We start from the raw sequence: 16,736 nt of genomic DNA, 5'->3' as shown, positions 1-16,736 counted from the left end.
TTGCATATTTATCCGGCAAAAGGGAGGCGTGGCTTGTGCGGGGGCGGTGCTTAGAATCCGGAACCACAAAGTACCGCGTGGCTAAGGAAGACGGATGTAAACAAAGACTGTGTCCTTCTCAAAAACCTGCAAATTCGGACGTTATGCTGATTCTTCCTGACATTTTTGAAAATGTTTCTTTGTCAAGCCGACAGAATGGACCTTCGCTGTCCATAATCCAAGAGGTATGTCATTATTTTAAATCAAATTAATGCCGCGCAATTTGTTAAACGAGAATGGTAATGGCGCCCTGCACTAGTGCATTAGCTACGTTTAGTGGCTTCCTCTTGTCTACACTAATGATTTGTTGGAAATGAACAGTGCAGGTTTAGTAAAATACATTTTAAGCACCATCTTATGCTTTCATATATAATTCATACGTGTGTGTTTTCTTATCAGAAGAGGAGGCTATCTGCACATGTGCCTTTTCTCAGTCATAACTGTTTTTTTAATATGTTTCTGTCCATCTCTGTTCAGATCCTGTCTGCAGCAACCTTTTTGTAAAGCCTCAAATTATTGAGGAAGCACGGCCAATGCAAATTAAGTATAAGCAAAGACAGAAGAGGAAGCACGCCACTGAAATGAATGATCTTTCACATCATTGCTGACCCCAGATTGTTTGAGGGGGAATCTCTGCAAAGCAAACAGCCCTTGATGTTGCACTGGCTTCAGGTTGATATAGCTGGCTTTGCTTATTACTGATTAATACATTTACATTTGCATTTAAGTCATTTAGCAGACGCTCTTATCCAGAGCGACTTACAAATTGGTGCATTCACCTTATGACATCCAGTGGTGTCAGGCAAGAGTGCTTCAGGCTAGCCTGGAATTTTAGTTTAGTAGAAAGATCCGTATTAAGAGGTTGGGAAAATCAAATGTTTAGCTACCTATTTTGTTGTCTATTTCCAAGGTATGGATTTTATCAGGGCAGAGGGATATGTCTTCTCACGTGTTGCTGATGAAGGCCTTTTGAATGCATGTGTCGGAGTCCTTTTGCGATACGGCAAGCAAATAAAGGCTGAACATGTACAGATCTTCACTGATAATAAAAAGAAGCACAGGTGAGCAATCGTTCAAAAAGATTCCAGTCAGACAACCCCACTGGCTAGCCTAATGTCCTGATATGGTATTTCAGAAGGTTTTCAACATGCAAGTATTGCAGCTAATATTATCCGTACTGCAAGGAGATGAAAGGTACCATTTCTGACTTTTTTGTAGTAAGTGTAATTGGATGTTTTATGGTTTGTGTTCCAAGCTCCCATGTCCTGACTTCAGATGTGAGCATAGTGGAGACGGCCAGAGCAACTGAGTTTTTTCCCTCTCTGACGGGGATCATTATCACTGGAACAGCCACAGGGGTTCAGGCAGATCCAGTGGAACTCAGAGGTGTGTCCTGTCTCTGAATGCTTTGACACATACAGACATGTATGTACGGTATGACACATACACACATGTATGGTATGACGCACAAACATACTGACACATACAGTAATATGAAAAGACCCCCAACTCGTTATAATGAATACCAAAACAACAAATAAGGCATAGGCTATTACTGTGTAATCACTATTTTACCACTTGGATCGAAGGGCAGCCGATACTCACATACACACATACATTATATATCTGGGGCATAATGCTAGGTGTATCATTTTAGGAATGCTCAGCGTGCACCTTAGTACAAACAGTTTTCACATCTCTAGATAGTTTACTTTCCCTTTTTAATTTTCTCTCAAACATGCCTGTAGTCTTGGTTAATAAGGGAGTGCCCTTTTTCTAAATGTCAAGCATTCTCCCTAACCATAACACACACCCTAACAAAAGTATGTTCAGTCACCTCACTCAATTCCATACCACTCCCACTGCATACGAGTCTATGGCATACTTCCTACATTTGAAAGGGCAGATAGTTCCTGGCGTTAGTTTTTCATGTAGCCCAGAGGTTAAGCTTCCCTAAAGCCCATGGAGCCTCTGAGCCTCGCTGCTGGCCTTATAAAGAGCAGACTCGTCTGGGGAGAGGATGGCGGCCTCACAGTCCCCCCAGTCTGGATCATGCTGACCATGGGCACACAGCCCGGTCCTGCCCTTGCCTGCCACAGCCCTGCTTGGCTAATATAGACACCAACATCGTCTGCTATTTTTAAGCACAGCCTACAGATGGCTGACTTAGACAGAAGGCGGTAAACACAGGCAGGCTCTGGCCAGACTGCCGCACAACCCTGCTGCCTAGTTCGGAGGTGCTCCTACAGTCTCCCAGTACGATTTCATTGGGCTGGCTCTGTTGTCAGATTGGTATATGGAGCTGCCAGAGTCTGGATTGATCTCTTTCCTCATGTGTTTTTCTCATATCATCTCTGAACATACTTTTACCATTTACTTATTAGAGATGATGCATGACACTTGCAATGCATTCCTAAATCTAACCATTTGGGTATTTGTTTCATATAAGCTCTTGCACAGCTTTCCAATATAATGAACTCAGTAAACTTAATGTAACATCTCAAAATATTTACTCAACAACGTTTTATTTTCTATTTGCAGATGTTGCAGAGTCTGTAAGACTCCTAGTTCTTATTGGCTCAGGAGTAACCCATGACAACTTTGGAACAATACCTTGATTCTATTGCAATGACAATTGGCTCTCATTTCAAGAGGGGAAGCGTTTGGGCAAATGCTATTGATCCGGAAAGCGTTAAGAAGTTCATGGGGAAGGTGCGTTTTCTTCGAAAATGAAATCCACTAAATGTGCTACTAAAATAATTTAATGCAGACCAATGAAATACATTTGGTGGTAATAATACATGTAATTACTGAAGTTGTCTCATGCTATTTAATAAAACACAAATAATACCCAAACAAAACAGACTTGTTTAACAATTTTTAACATTTAAATATACACCAAAATAGCAAAAGAAAATCTGAATATATTTACAAACAGGTCTTGTAGCAGTACAGCAAACATAAGAACACACTGGGAATAAATGTATGAGAACAAAGTGAATCACTCCGTACAAAACATACATTAGAAACAGTGTCCATCATTATTTGCTAATCCTTCCATATATTGTATTTGTTCCGAGGTCCAATTACTCAAGAGTGATGTTTTCTATCGTAACATATCATAATACAAAATAGCTTTTCATAGCTATGAAACTTAACAACTTTTCCTTCAAGCTTTTCCTTCAAGCAATATACCCACAACGTATCTCAATCTAAGGCACAAAAAAAATAGCAAAAAGAATACCATATCCAATAAAATTCACATTTGCAAGTGCTATAAATCTTTTGCATTACATACACTAAATAAAAGTTTATCAGAGCCATAAGACTTAACAGTAACAAGCCAGTTATAATACTTTTCACATGCGCACACACATCTACTCAAGGCTATTTCACTCTCAAACTGGGCTCAGCATGTTAATAACATACTCAGCAAAGGGGGGGGTTCCTTGATCAGGGTAAAGAAATTGACACCTGTAATATGTCTACGGTCTGTATGTTAAGTGGCTTCAGACAGTGACGTTACTCAGTAGAGTACCGTAGAGTTACTCAGTAGAGTTACTCAGTAGAGTTACTCAGTAGAATTACTCAGTAGAGTACCGTGCGGCTACTCAGTAGACACTCAGTAGTTGTACAGGCGCTGGCAGGGTTGTTTGAAGTGACCAAAGCGTCTGTCAGAGGGGGAGAATCGCATCTTGGCAAGGTTCTGTCTCTGGAGAGCATTCCTGGTCAGCTCCTTGCACTCCATGTGAGTCCTGGCTCGCTGTATGGCAAGCAGTTGGATGTTGCATGGAAGCGGGCTGCCCCAGGCAGCTAACCTCCAGGACACGTGCTGTTTCACTGGCACAGGCCTGCAGGGGGGGGGGGGATCAGAATATGTGTCAAATGTGGCGCTCCTTTCTCTAGGATAATGTCTGTGTTATCACACTGACTAAGTAGATGGATCCCCTGGATGAAAACTGACCTGGGAGAAGCATCCTCTTCATCTGAGTCTTCCTCATCACTGGTCTGGTGTCTGATCTGGTATACAGACATACTGGGATGCTCAATTAGCAGGTTCTCCAAAGGGTCTTCCTCAGGCGGGGTCAAGGAGTTGTTCTCTGGAAACAGACCACAAATGTATTAAACCGAAACCAAAGAGGAAAAACACTAGTGAGACCTCTAATAGTGACCATTAGATCTACTATCCAAATAACTACAATGCTACCATTTACCAAAAAAAGTAACAGCAGACAACAATGCCCATACCAGTTTAACAACTAACTTGTGATTTCAACTTTCAGTGAGCATAATTATCGGCTTACCTTGAATGTTGATAATGACCCATCCTCCCTCCTCAAATTCAATGAGCTCCTCATAGGTTTCATTGTCATCTGTGGAAAAATCATCATCTGTGCTACCAAGGAAATGGGCAAATATCTTTCCAATCATTGTGTATATGTTTTGCCTCCCTTGGCCCTCTTATTGCAGTCTGCAAAGAAAATGAGTTAACATAGTGTTACAGTATGTCAACCCCATAAGGTAAACAATTGCATAACGGATGCACTTATTGCTAAACTGGTAAAATTGCAAAACTGATCGTGGTAAAACATTGCATCAAATGCAAGAATACAGCACAACCTGAAATGGCATGTGTAGTTTAATGGCATGTGTAGTTTAATATCCACATTGACAGAAAATAGATCGGACACTATTCCCGGGAAGCAGACTCTGAACAACACCTTACATGATGACCTTTAGTTTTTAACATTGGGTCCTGGGTTAATGACCCTGCCAGCACAGCAGAATGAGGAACAGCATTCCCCTTGGAAGCTATCTGCAGACTGGAGGACATGGTATCCTTTCCGACCAGCAATCTAATTTCAAGACAGAATCTGAATCTTAAGATATGTTCTGAGTAAACTAATAAACTAGTGAATATGAAGCCAATTGACCAAACTATGGTGAAAACAGCTGGTTTGTAAAGAAAATAATATATATATATATATACATTTTAGTGTATATCATTTGATTCAAAGGGCTTACATTTCTAGTCAAATAGGCCTATTAAAAACATAATCAGGTATAAACAGTATGTGTATGTCTTTCAGGCTTGATGTGTCATAGACTAGACAGAATACCACAACTGTCCACTTTTAGACCTTGGGATGTCCAGACAAAAATGGTCTTTGAATGCCTTGGTGTACTTGTCAACCTATATTGTCAATAAACAGCTACACCCCAGCCTGCCAGCAAGGAAAGATCCAATGGTGCCCAGACAGAATTAACTCATAAGGTGCTAAATGTATTGCATATCTTTTCTGGTGTGCCATCAAAAAGTCTGTAAATCGGAAGTTTAAAGACATGTAAGACAATCCTTACATTAGACCCTATTCAAGATATATACATGTGTGATAGAAACTATTACATCATGAAAAAAACAAACATAGGAGAGTAGTTTGGGTGAACTTGATATGGCATTAATTGCATTTAGACTTCTTCAATAAATAAGTAAATAATTAAGAACTGCATTTACTATATGTAATTCACTGACAATCAAACAAATAAACCTACATACAAAATTACACATGACATGATTACAATTACATGGTAGTCTACCAAACTGAAAAGTTGGTTTAATAGGACACTTTGGGAATGTAGAAATCAATACATTCACGCAATGGATTGATAAATTAGTAGGCTAAAGAAAAGTTTCGAGACAACACATTAGCAAAGGCTGCTAGACAGATACAACCTCTCGCACAATGTTGAAGGCTACGATGTATTATGTTTCTTACCTGACAAGTGTATATTTAACGGGTGGTGGCCGACGGCTAGCTCGAAACTATAACTGATCTGTAATTGTTTTGATACAGACTTGTTTATGAACACCAACTGCTTCCCTTTGCTTTGGTGGGTGGTAAACAAAAATCCCAACTCGAAGGCGGAGCTTCAGTTGATTGCGCACTTACTAACCTTTGCCATCATATTTTGGCAACTAGCTGTCAACTTAACAAAAGTGTCCTTCTTTGAAACATACCTAGATACATGGCTTCAACCTATGTCCAATCTTTCAAATAGTCTAGGCGTGTGGTCTATAATAACAAGTCAAAATACATAAGAGTGGAAGATTTATTTTTTGTACAGCTGTCTGCAGTCCGCCACAGTGGTCGTCTTCGTTTTGCATGGCCCGGTGCCCCGTAAGCGCGGAGTTGGTTATTTTAGATTATTCCATTGATTCTTAAGAGGAGTCTCCGCCAACCTTGAGCACTGGGCCTTGCAAAACGAACCCCACCAATATGACGAAAAGGGGGGAATTGTATCAATTACTTTTCGTGCAACTTTGTTGCAAATATTTGTCGCGTAAACGACATTTATGCCAGGTTGCCCTACTGAGACCTATTCATTTGGCTGTGTGTTGTTTTGTGCTTCTAACAAACCACAGCGAATCGTTTTAACAGATGTGGGCTTGTCCTAAACGAATGTCCCGTCATTCACCGCGGTCCTATTTGTTTTTTTACCAACGCTCATTATACACAAACAGTTACACATCATCGAAGTGCGAGATCTGACGGTAGGGATTCACCACCAATGTTTACTTTAAGCTATTTTCATGTAGGACAACGTGAGAGTCCGTCCTGTGTGATGGGGACAACTATGTCGTTATGTAAAGGTTATTGCCGCACTTTTAACGGAGAGAGAAAGCTGATGGCCACATGAAGACACACACTAACAATATGTCGTCTTAACGCCATTATAAAAGGCCTACATATCAGAAGTGAAGTAGAATTATTGTTATCTGCGGTCGTTATTATTGTGGTTATAACATCAATCCGAGGGAAGCATGTCGAATATCTTGTGTGAGAAGTTTTTGACTCATGGCAATGGTCTGCATTAAGTCATCCGTTATTTTCTCAGTCTCTGTATGCTAAATATGATTACTGAATTGATTACAATAATATAGCTGCCTGGTTTCGTCAACATTTGGAGTGAAAAAGGCCTATACCATTCATGAACAATTAGTTTATTTTACTTTCGGTATAGGCTACTCTCAGCAGTGTAATGCAGTTCATTACCAGAAGATGGCATACTCCTAGTCTTAAGGGCATTTCACAGAAATCAAGTCATACATCTCTTCCAGTGTAGTGGCTATTTTTACTCGTATACTAGAGACAAATGAGTTGGCTTGGTTGCATGTTGATTTTCAGTGTCCCTCTTGCCATAACATCAGGGAGAGAAGCTACAATGGCTCCACGTATGGATGATGTCATGCAACTATGCTGTGACCTGTCTGCAAATCAGCAGATAAAAGCAGCAGTGAAGAATTCTGGGAAAGGATCAGCAGTGGCAGGAGGGACTGCATTTTTAGGAGGTCTTCTAGGTGGTCCCCCAGGGATTGCTGTTGGTAAGGATCCTATCAATTAAGTAGCCATATTTATAATTGTCTGCATTTCCATACTTCAACCACAAGGTGGAGCCATACCCTTTCTCAAACCAATTGTATTGAGTGCAGCTATGAGATTTTCAGTGTATATGCAGTAGGCCTATAAAGTATGGCATTAGGGTAGAATAATTCTCAGGCAATGTTGTCTTATGATTGGTGAGGTAGATTTGGATAAATATGGGTGTTTATTTTTATTTAAGGCAGCAGCCACACTTCCTAGGGTCCAGCAAAATGTAACTCTCCTTCCAGACTCACAATTAAGCATCTCCAATCCAAAATTAAATCTAGAATCGGCTTCCTATATCGCAACAAAGCATCCTTCACTCATGCTGCCAAACATTCCCTCGTAAAACTGACCATCCTACCGATCCTCGACTTCGGTGATGTCATCTATAAAATAGCCTCCAACACTCTACTCAACAAACTGGATGCAGTTTATCACAGGGCCATCCGTTTTGTCACCAAAGCCCCATACACTACCCACCATTGCGACCTGTACGCTCTCGTTGGTTGGTACTCGCTTCATACTCGTCGCCAAATCCACTGGCTACAGGTTATCTACAAGTCTGCTAGGTAAAGCCCTGCCTTATCTCAGCTCACTGGTCACCATAGCAGCACACACTCGTAGCACGCGCTCCAGCAGATATATCTCACTGGTCACCCCCAAAGCCAATTCCTCCTTTGGTCGTCTTTCCTTCCAGTTCTCTGCTGCCCATGACTGGAACGAATGAAGCTGGAGACTCACATCTCCCTCACTAGCTTTAAGCACCAGCTGTCAGAGCAGCTTACAGATCACTGCACCTGTACATAGCCCATCTGTAAACAGCCCATCTATCTACCTACCTCATCCCCATACTGGTATTTATTCATGTATTTATTTTGCTCCTTTGCACCCCAGTATCTCTACCTGCACATTCATCTTCTGCCAATCTACCATTCCAGTGTTTAATTGCTATAATGTAATTACCTCACCACCACGGCCTATTTATTTCCTTAACTTACCTCATTTGAACTCACTGTATATAGACTTTTTGTTTTCTTTTGTTCTACTGTATTATTGACTGTATGTTTTGTTTATTCCATGTGTAACTCTGTGTTGTATGTGTCGAATTGCTACGCTTTATCTTGACCAGATCGCAGTTGCAAATGAGAACTTGTTCTCAACTAGCCTACCTGGTTAAATAAAGGTTAAATAAAAAAAAGGCAGTTATACATTACAATACATTCATAACCGATTTCACAACATATTAAGTGTGTGCCCTCAGGCTTCTACTCTACTACCACATATCTATAACACAAAATGCACGTGTACATGTGTGTATAGTGCGTATATTATTGTGTGTTTCTATGCATGTCTATGTTTCCTTGCTGTTCCATAAGGTGTATTTTATCTGTTTTTTAAATCTAATTTTACTGCTGGCATGAGTTACTTGATGTGGAATAGAGTTCCATGTAATCATGGCACTATGTAGTACTGTGCGCCTCCAATAGTATGTTCTGTACTGCATGGGTGTCCGAGCTGTGTGCCAGTAGTTGAAACAGACAGCTTGGTAAATCATCAAATCAAATTGTATTAGTCACATTCACCTTACAGTGAAATGCTTACTTACGAGTCACTAGCCAACAATGCAGTTTAAAAAAATATGGATAAGAAATAAAAGTAACAAGTAATTAAAGAGCAGCAGTAAAATAACAATATCGAGACTATATACAGGGGGGTACCAGTACAAGATCAATGTGCGCACAGTTGAGGTAGTATGTACATGTAGGTAGAGTTATTTAGCAAGCAGATGCCATACCAGTCAGTGATGCAACCAGTCAGGATGCTCTCCATGGTGCAGCTGTAGAACCTTTTGAGGATCTGAGGACCCATGCCAAGTCGTTTCAGTCTCCTAAGAGGGAATAGATTTTGTCGTGCCCTCTTCACGACTTCACGACTGTCTTGGTGTGCTTGGACCATGTTAGTTTGTTGGTGATGTGGACACCAAGGAACTTGAAGCTCTCAACCTGCTTCACTGCAGCCCCGTCGATGAGAATTGGAGCGTGCTCTGTCCTCTTTTTTTTTCCTTGTTGTCCACAATCATGTCAATACCTCTCACAAATACAAGTAGTGATGAAGCCAATCTCTCCTCCACTTTGAGTGTGCAGCTATGAGATTTTCAGGGTATATGCAGTCTGCTTATAAAGTATAGCATTCGGGTAGAAATGTTCTGTCCATCCAAGGGACAGCCGTGCTGCCCTGTTCTGAGCCAATTAAAATGTTCCATCTTTTTAAAAAGTCCCTCTTTGTGGCAGCTGACCGCATGACTGAACAGTAGTCCAGGTGCGACAACTTGGGCCTGCAGGACCTGCTGTGTTGATAGTGCTGATAAGAATGCAGAGCAGCGCTTTATTACAGACAGACTTCTCCCCATCCTAGCTACTGTAGTATCAATATGTTTTGACCTTGACCATGACCGTCCGCAACTTGCTCAATTTCCACGTTATTCATTACAAGATTTAGTGTAGGTTTAGGGTTTAGTGAATGATTTGTCCGAAATACAATACTTTTATTTTTATTTTTTTATATTTAGGACTAACCTATTCCTTGCCACCCATTCTGAAACTAACGGCAGCTCTTTGTTAAAGTGTTGCTGTCATTTCAGTCGCTGTGGTAGCTGACGTGTATAGTGTTGAGGCATCCGCATTCATAGACGCACTGGCTTTACTCAATGCCCTGGGGAATTCCTGATTCTACCGGTATTTTGTTGGGGAGGCTTCTATTGAGGAACACCCTCTATGTTCTGTTAGACAGGTAACTCTTTTTTTTTTTTTTTTAAGAGGGTGGATCAGCTTAATATTGCGGAAAGAATGTTGCTTCCAATGTAATTGTCTGCATCATTTCCAATCCCCCATATTTTTTGGGTAAATATATATATCCATACACGCATGCATACATATACACATATATACATACACATATAGACATACATACTTTTTTAAAGAATATACCTTTATTATTATTCCCCGCAAACCCTACCGCCGATCCCCCCCAATTGGAGTAAACAAATAAACACTTCTGCTTTTACCTTCAATCTATACATCTTATACACATTTTACAGACACAGTCTACTTTACAATAGTTCTCTCTTGTTTGTTCTTAGTCCTTCCTCTATTTCTGATGTCCATCCAGTTTGATTTCTATTTGTAACTATGCTATTTCACAAAAGTTCCGAACATATATATATTTTACAGATCCCGTATGTTTTACATTGTTTGTTTTGTTATTAGTCCCACCCTTCAGCTCCATTCAACCCCTCCCATCCATCTCTCAACAGCATCCATTTCGGATTTCTATTTGCCATATATTTTTCAACTGTGCTGTGATGCTTCACAAAATAATTGAACCTTCCTATTCTCATAGATTCTACAGATTGTAAATTAAAAATAAACATTTTTGCTAAAATAATTATTATATTATTGATTGATTGACTATGGCTTTTCAAATCACCCAGTATTGCTATCTGTAGTGTTAGTTCTAGGCAAATGTTGCAATTCTTCAGTCATTCCAGGATATGTGACCAAAAACGAGCTACATATGGACAATACCAAAATAAATGATCTAATGACTCTGCCTCCTCACAGCAGAATCTGCAGAGCTGGGAAGATTGTATCCCCTATATATATAACATTCTATTAGTTGCAAGAATTTTGTACAGTAATTTATATTGAAAAATGTGAAGTTTTGAATCCGGCGTTGTTTTGCATATTAATTCAGAAGCCATGTGCCATGGAATGGGTACATCGAAAATCTCTTCCCAACTATTTTGCCATTTATATGGCACCACTGTCAGTTTTTTGGTCCTTAAATGAAATTGGTATATGTTTTTATTTATCACACTTTTCTTTAACCATTTATGTTCTTTAATACATGGCCGACATACGACATACATAATTTTGGGTCGCGCAATACTGAATTAACACTTATTTTAACTTAATATAATACATCAATAAAATCAATTTAGCCTCAAATAAAATGAAACCTGTTCAATTTGGTTTAAATAATGCAAAAACAAAGTGTTGTGGAGAAGAAAGTAAAAGTGCAATATGTGCCATGTAAAAAAAGCTAACGTTTAAGTTCCTTGCTCAGAACATGAGAACATATGAAAGCTGTTGGTTCCTTTTAACAGGAATCTTCAATATTCCCAGGTAAGAAGTTTTAGGTTGTAGTTATTATAGGACATATAGGACAATTTCTCTCTATACGATTTGTATTTCATATACCTTTGACAATTGGATGTTCTCATAGGCACTTTAGTATTGCCAGTGTAACAGTATCGCTTCTGTCCCTCTCCTCGCCCCTACCTGGGCTCGAACCAGCAACACATCGACAACAGCCACCCTCGAAGTAGCGTTACCCATCGCTCCACAAAAGCCACGGTTCTTGCAGAGCAACGGGAACAACCACTCCATGTCTCAGAGTGAGTGACGTTTGAAACGCTATTAGCGCGCACCCCGCTAACTAGCTAGCCATTTCACACCGGTTACACCAGCGTAATCTCTGGAGTTGATAGGCTTGAAGTCTTAAACGGCTCAATGCTTGAAGCACAGCGACGAGCTGCTGGCAAAACGCACAAAAGTGCTGTTTGAATAAATGCTTACGAGCCTGCTGGTGCCTACCATCGCTCAGTCAGACTGCTCTATCAAATCATAGACTTAATTATAACATAGTCCCACACAGAAATACGATCCGTAGGTCATTAATATGGTAGAATCCGGAAACTATCATCTCGAAAACAAGACGTTTATTCTTTCAGTGAAATACGGAACCGTTCCGTATTTTATCTAACGGGTGGCATCCATAAGTCTAAATATTCCTGTTACATTGCACAACCTTCAATGTTATGTCATAATTACGTAAAGTTCTATCAAATTAGGCGGCCCAAACTGTTGCATATATACTGACTCTACGTGCAATGAACGCAAGAGAAGTGACACAATTTCACCTGGTTAATATTGCCTGCTAACCTGGATTTATTTTAGCAAAATATGCAGGTTTAAAAATATGTACTTCTGTGTATTGATTTTAAGAAAGGCATTGATGTTCATGGTTAGGTTCACATTGGAGCAACGACGGTCCTTTTTTGCGAATATGCACCTCATCGATTATATGCAACACAGGACACGCTAGATAACTACACATGGTTGATGATATTACTAGTTTAACTAGTGATTATGATTGATTGTTTTTTATAAGATAAATTTAATGCTAGCTCACAACTTACCTTGGCTTCTTACTGCATTCACGTAACAGGCAGTCTCCTTGTGAGGCAGGTGGTTAGAGCGTTGGACAAGTTAACCGTAAGGTTGCAAGATTGAATCCCCGAGCTGACACGGTAAAAATCATTTTCGTTCTGCCCCTGAACAAGGCAGTTAACCCACCGTTCCTAGGCCGCCATTTAAAATAAGAATGATTTCTTAACTGACTTGCCTAGTTAAATAAAGGTGTAAAAAAATATAAAAAATAATCAGTGTCCAAAAATACCGATTTCCGATTGTTATGAAAACTTGAAATCGGCCCTAATTAATTGGCCATTCCTATTAATCGGTCGACCTCTAATGTGTAGTGTCAGCATTTGTGGATGGCATGTCATACCTAAGTTTGCTAATCTTGCCAAAGAAAAAATCATTAAAGCAGTTGGCATTATCAGATGGTTTTATGATGGACTGATTCAATCTGATTCAATGAATGATGGCGCGGGGTTTGCCTTTTTGTCTGAAATTTCATTTAAGGTTCTCCAAAGCTTTTTACTATCATTTTTTGTAATTTATCTTTGTTTTATAGTGTAGTTTCTTCTTCTTTTCTATTGAGTTCAGTCACATGATTTCTCAATTTGCAGTACATTTGCCAATTGGTTGTACAGCCAGACATATTTGCCATCTTTTTGGCCTCATCCCCCTCAACTATAACATTTTTTAAAATTCCTCATCAATCCATGGGGATTTAACATTTTCCTAATGGGTGAATGCTTATTATTAACTGGGATAAGCAATTTCATAAATGTGTCAAGTGCAGCGTCTGGTTGTTTGTCATTACACACCACGTACCAACAAATATTCTTCACATCAACAACCTAGGAATCACTACAAAACATATTGTATGACCTCTTACACACTATATTAGGACCAGCCTTTGGAACTTTGGTTTTCTGAGATATGCCTGCTATATTGTGATCACTACATCCGATGGATTTGGATACTGCTTTCAAGTTAATTTCTGCAGCATTAGCAAAGATTTAATAGATACATGTTGATGATTTCATTTCTGTACTGTTTGTAGCTAGGTTGACTTATAACCTTAACCAGGTTGCAGGCACTTGTTACAATTTTAAGCTTTCTCTTGAGTGGGCAGCCTAATGAAATCCAGTCAATATTTAAATCACCCAGAAAGTATACCTCTCTATAGATATCACATACATAATCAAGCATTTCACACGTTATCCAGATACTGACTGTTAGCACTTGATGGTCTTTAACAGCTTCCCACCAGAATGGGCTTTATTTGAGGCAGATGAACCTGTAGCCATATTACTTCAACAGTATTTCACATGAGATCCTCTCTAAGCGTTATATTCAGAATGTGGTTCTGAATATAAACAGCCACACCTCCACCATTGGTATTTCTGTCTTCTCTGTAGATCTTAAAACCGTGAGTGTTTAACCATCTGTGGGCTGCAGCTCTTCTCCCCTCTTGATCTTCTAACACAGATCTCGTTTGTGTGGCTCTTTAGGTGGTGCAGTAGGTGGCCTGTTGGGATGGTGGATGACCAGTGGACAGTTCAGACCTCTCCCTCAGATCATCATGGAGCTGCCTCCCCACCAGCAGCAGAGGCTCTATGCTGATATCATGGCCGTTTTGGGCTCACTGGACTGGACAGACCTGGCCCAGCTGACCGCTCTGGTCATAGGGAATGCTACTCTCCAGCAGCAGGTCACTGCTGCCCTACTCAGTTATATCACAAAGGAACTGAGAGCAGAGGTGAGATATGGGGACTGATCTACACAGACGGAATATCTGGAGGAACTTAGAACACACATTTGCTGCCTTTTGAATGAAACAACTTTTTGTACTCAAATTCAACTCCAGCTTATTTTTGGAGACTGAAATAACCTTCACTGGAAGAGGCCTTATGGAGTTAATACATTGAGGCTCATGTCAGACCTGTCATGTCATCCAATATCTGATCACATCCTTTGATAAAGCACTTAATGGACAATTCCACCACTTTTTCACATGATTTTCATTATCTCCAGAACAATACCAGTGTACATATGTGAAAATGGCACATTTCTACGTTTTGCAGAAACAAATATGAAGTTAAAGGTTCTACCCAATGACATCATCCAAAGTTAGAACATATTTAAAAACAGTGATTTTCAAACACTTTGAGACTCGCAGAGACGTGAGGAGCAAGAAAATACTCCTAGCCTGTTATGTCATAGAGAAGCATTTGTTTTATGACCTTATCTTTTTCACCACAGATCATAAAAACACGCTGTTTTTACATACTGCATGTAGACACTGGTATGGCGCTGGAGATGATGAATGTGAGGTGGAAAAGTGGTGGAATTGCCCTTTAATGTACACATTTGTTTGGTTTTAGTTGAGAGCGTTTTACCTCTGAATGTAGCGGTATGATTGAAACTTCTCTTGTAAGAACAGTCCAGCGGTTAATCAATATGGTGCACTTTATTTGTACCGTAGTGCATCATTTGTTGCCAATATTCTGCACTGAAATGTACACGTTGAATATTGCTGTGCATTTATAATTGACATTTATTTGCAACAAAGACAATGACAAAATAACCCTGATCACTCCTCTTGTAAGTGTGCCTGGGATCTCAAGCGACTCATGTGTTGTGAACATGGTAAGAGATGAGTACTTCTGAGAAACCGGCCTTGATACTTCTGGCGCATAATGGTGATAAGTCCCACCTAGTCCTAGAATTAACTAATTGGGAAAATCTTGGACACTTTTTGTAATGCTCTGTACTGGAGTGTTTATATGAAAATCATGATAAATTAAGTAAAGGTCAAAGATGACTTGTATGATCACCACAAGCTTTTAGTATGACATCATTAAGCCAGAAATCATGTTGTTTCAGTGAATCAACTGACAGTTTTGTAAAGGGAAATTCAACCACTTAACACGATATTTGTAAGAAAAGGAAGACAATGCTACACAATGTAATCTCTCCTGGACAGATGCATGCACGTAACAGAATGGTATCTCATCTGACGCAATTACACAGTATTTTTGTTCTGGCTTTCTGAAATGGTACGCAATGTGACAGTTCCTCTTTTTCAATGTTTCAAATGTAGACTTTTGAATAATACTAGAATCTTAAGGTATCAAAGCACTTTTTGAAGTATGTGCAAAAGTTGTTTGTTATGATGCCTCTGTGCATTTTTTTATTTTCATTTTATTTTCCTAGACGTTTCCTTGTTCCTTCTTTGCAAGCAAATGTAGTCATGGAGGTTGTCATAACATCATACAGAGAAAGGTATGAAATTTCTCCTCGAGATTAATAATCTAAGAAGCTATGTCATTCGTTTCTCTGAGAGATGGTTGTTAGTCTTGTAGGAGTGGCTTACTAATAAACAGTTTAGTCGCAGCTTTTCCAAATTCCAATGGTTTGAAGTCTCACGATATCATATTACATCACCACTTTATTGGTAGTCTGGGATGTGAGAGCAGTCTTACATCTTTGTTGAAAAACCTTTTAGACAGTAGACAATTTAAACGCCTTTGAAGTGTTATTTTGTAGTTTTTATTTTATTTCACCTTTATTTTACCAAGTAGGCCAGTTGAGAACGAGTTCTCATTTACAACTGTGACCTGGCCAAGATAAAGCAAAGCAGTGCGACAAAAAAAAAAAAAACACAGTTACACATGGAATAAACAAACATACAGTCAGTAACACAATATAAAAATATATATAGAGTGTGTGCAAATGTCATAAGGAGGTAAGGCAATAAATAGGCCATAGTAGCAGAGTAATTACAATTTAGCAAATTAACACTGGAGTGATAGATGTGCAGATGATGCTGATGATGATGTACAAGTAGAAAAACAATATGGGGATGAGGTAGGTAGTTGGATGGGCTATTTACAGATGAGCTGTGTAAACTGCTCAGATAGATGATGCTTAAAGTGAGTGAGGGAGATATGTCTCCAATTTCAACCAAAGAAAATCATTTTTCCTACTGGTGGGTGTTGTTATGGTGACCAGT

General features: G+C 39.5%; 2 protein-coding genes across 6 annotated transcripts; one reads left to right on the top strand and one right to left on the bottom strand.

Annotated features, from left to right (window-relative positions):
- Positions 1–77: 77 nt before the first annotated feature.
- LOC124033868 (protein C19orf12 homolog) lies at positions 78–16,122 on the top strand. 5 transcript variants are annotated; one of them, XM_046346241.1, is made up of 5 exons: positions 504–527; positions 679–711; positions 950–1,100; positions 1,295–1,425; positions 14,233–16,122. In XM_046346241.1, exons 3-5 carry the CDS (start codon positions 952–954, stop codon positions 14,496–14,498), a joined length of 546 nt encoding a protein of 181 aa, XP_046202197.1. In that variant the 5' UTR covers positions 504–527; positions 679–711; positions 950–951; the 3' UTR covers positions 14,499–16,122. The 5 variants fall into 5 exon arrangements, with proteins under 5 accessions (XP_046202201.1, XP_046202197.1, XP_046202200.1 ...); XM_046346242.1 differs by lacking the exons at positions 504–527; positions 679–711; positions 950–1,100; positions 1,295–1,425 and adding exons at positions 6,445–6,592; positions 7,250–7,423; XM_046346243.1 differs by lacking the exons at positions 504–527; positions 679–711; positions 950–1,100; positions 1,295–1,425 and adding exons at positions 6,480–6,592; positions 7,227–7,423.
- On the bottom strand, positions 2,784–6,107 carry LOC124033869 (tumor protein p53-inducible nuclear protein 2-like). Its single transcript, XM_046346246.1, has 4 exons — positions 5,817–6,107; positions 4,344–4,510; positions 4,004–4,139; positions 2,784–3,890 (listed from the first exon to the last, which is right to left on the bottom strand). The coding sequence occupies exons 2-4, from the start codon at positions 4,468–4,470 to the stop codon at positions 3,662–3,664; spliced, it is 492 nt and encodes a 163-aa protein (XP_046202202.1). The 5' UTR covers positions 4,471–4,510; positions 5,817–6,107; the 3' UTR covers positions 2,784–3,661.
- Positions 16,123–16,736: the final 614 nt, after the last annotated feature.

This window comes from Oncorhynchus gorbuscha, linkage group LG04, assembly GCF_021184085.1.
Source record: "Oncorhynchus gorbuscha isolate QuinsamMale2020 ecotype Even-year linkage group LG04, OgorEven_v1.0, whole genome shotgun sequence".
NCBI classification, from domain to species: Eukaryota; Metazoa; Chordata; class Actinopteri; order Salmoniformes; family Salmonidae; genus Oncorhynchus; species Oncorhynchus gorbuscha.
This window is presented reverse-complemented; position numbering and strand designations above follow the sequence as displayed.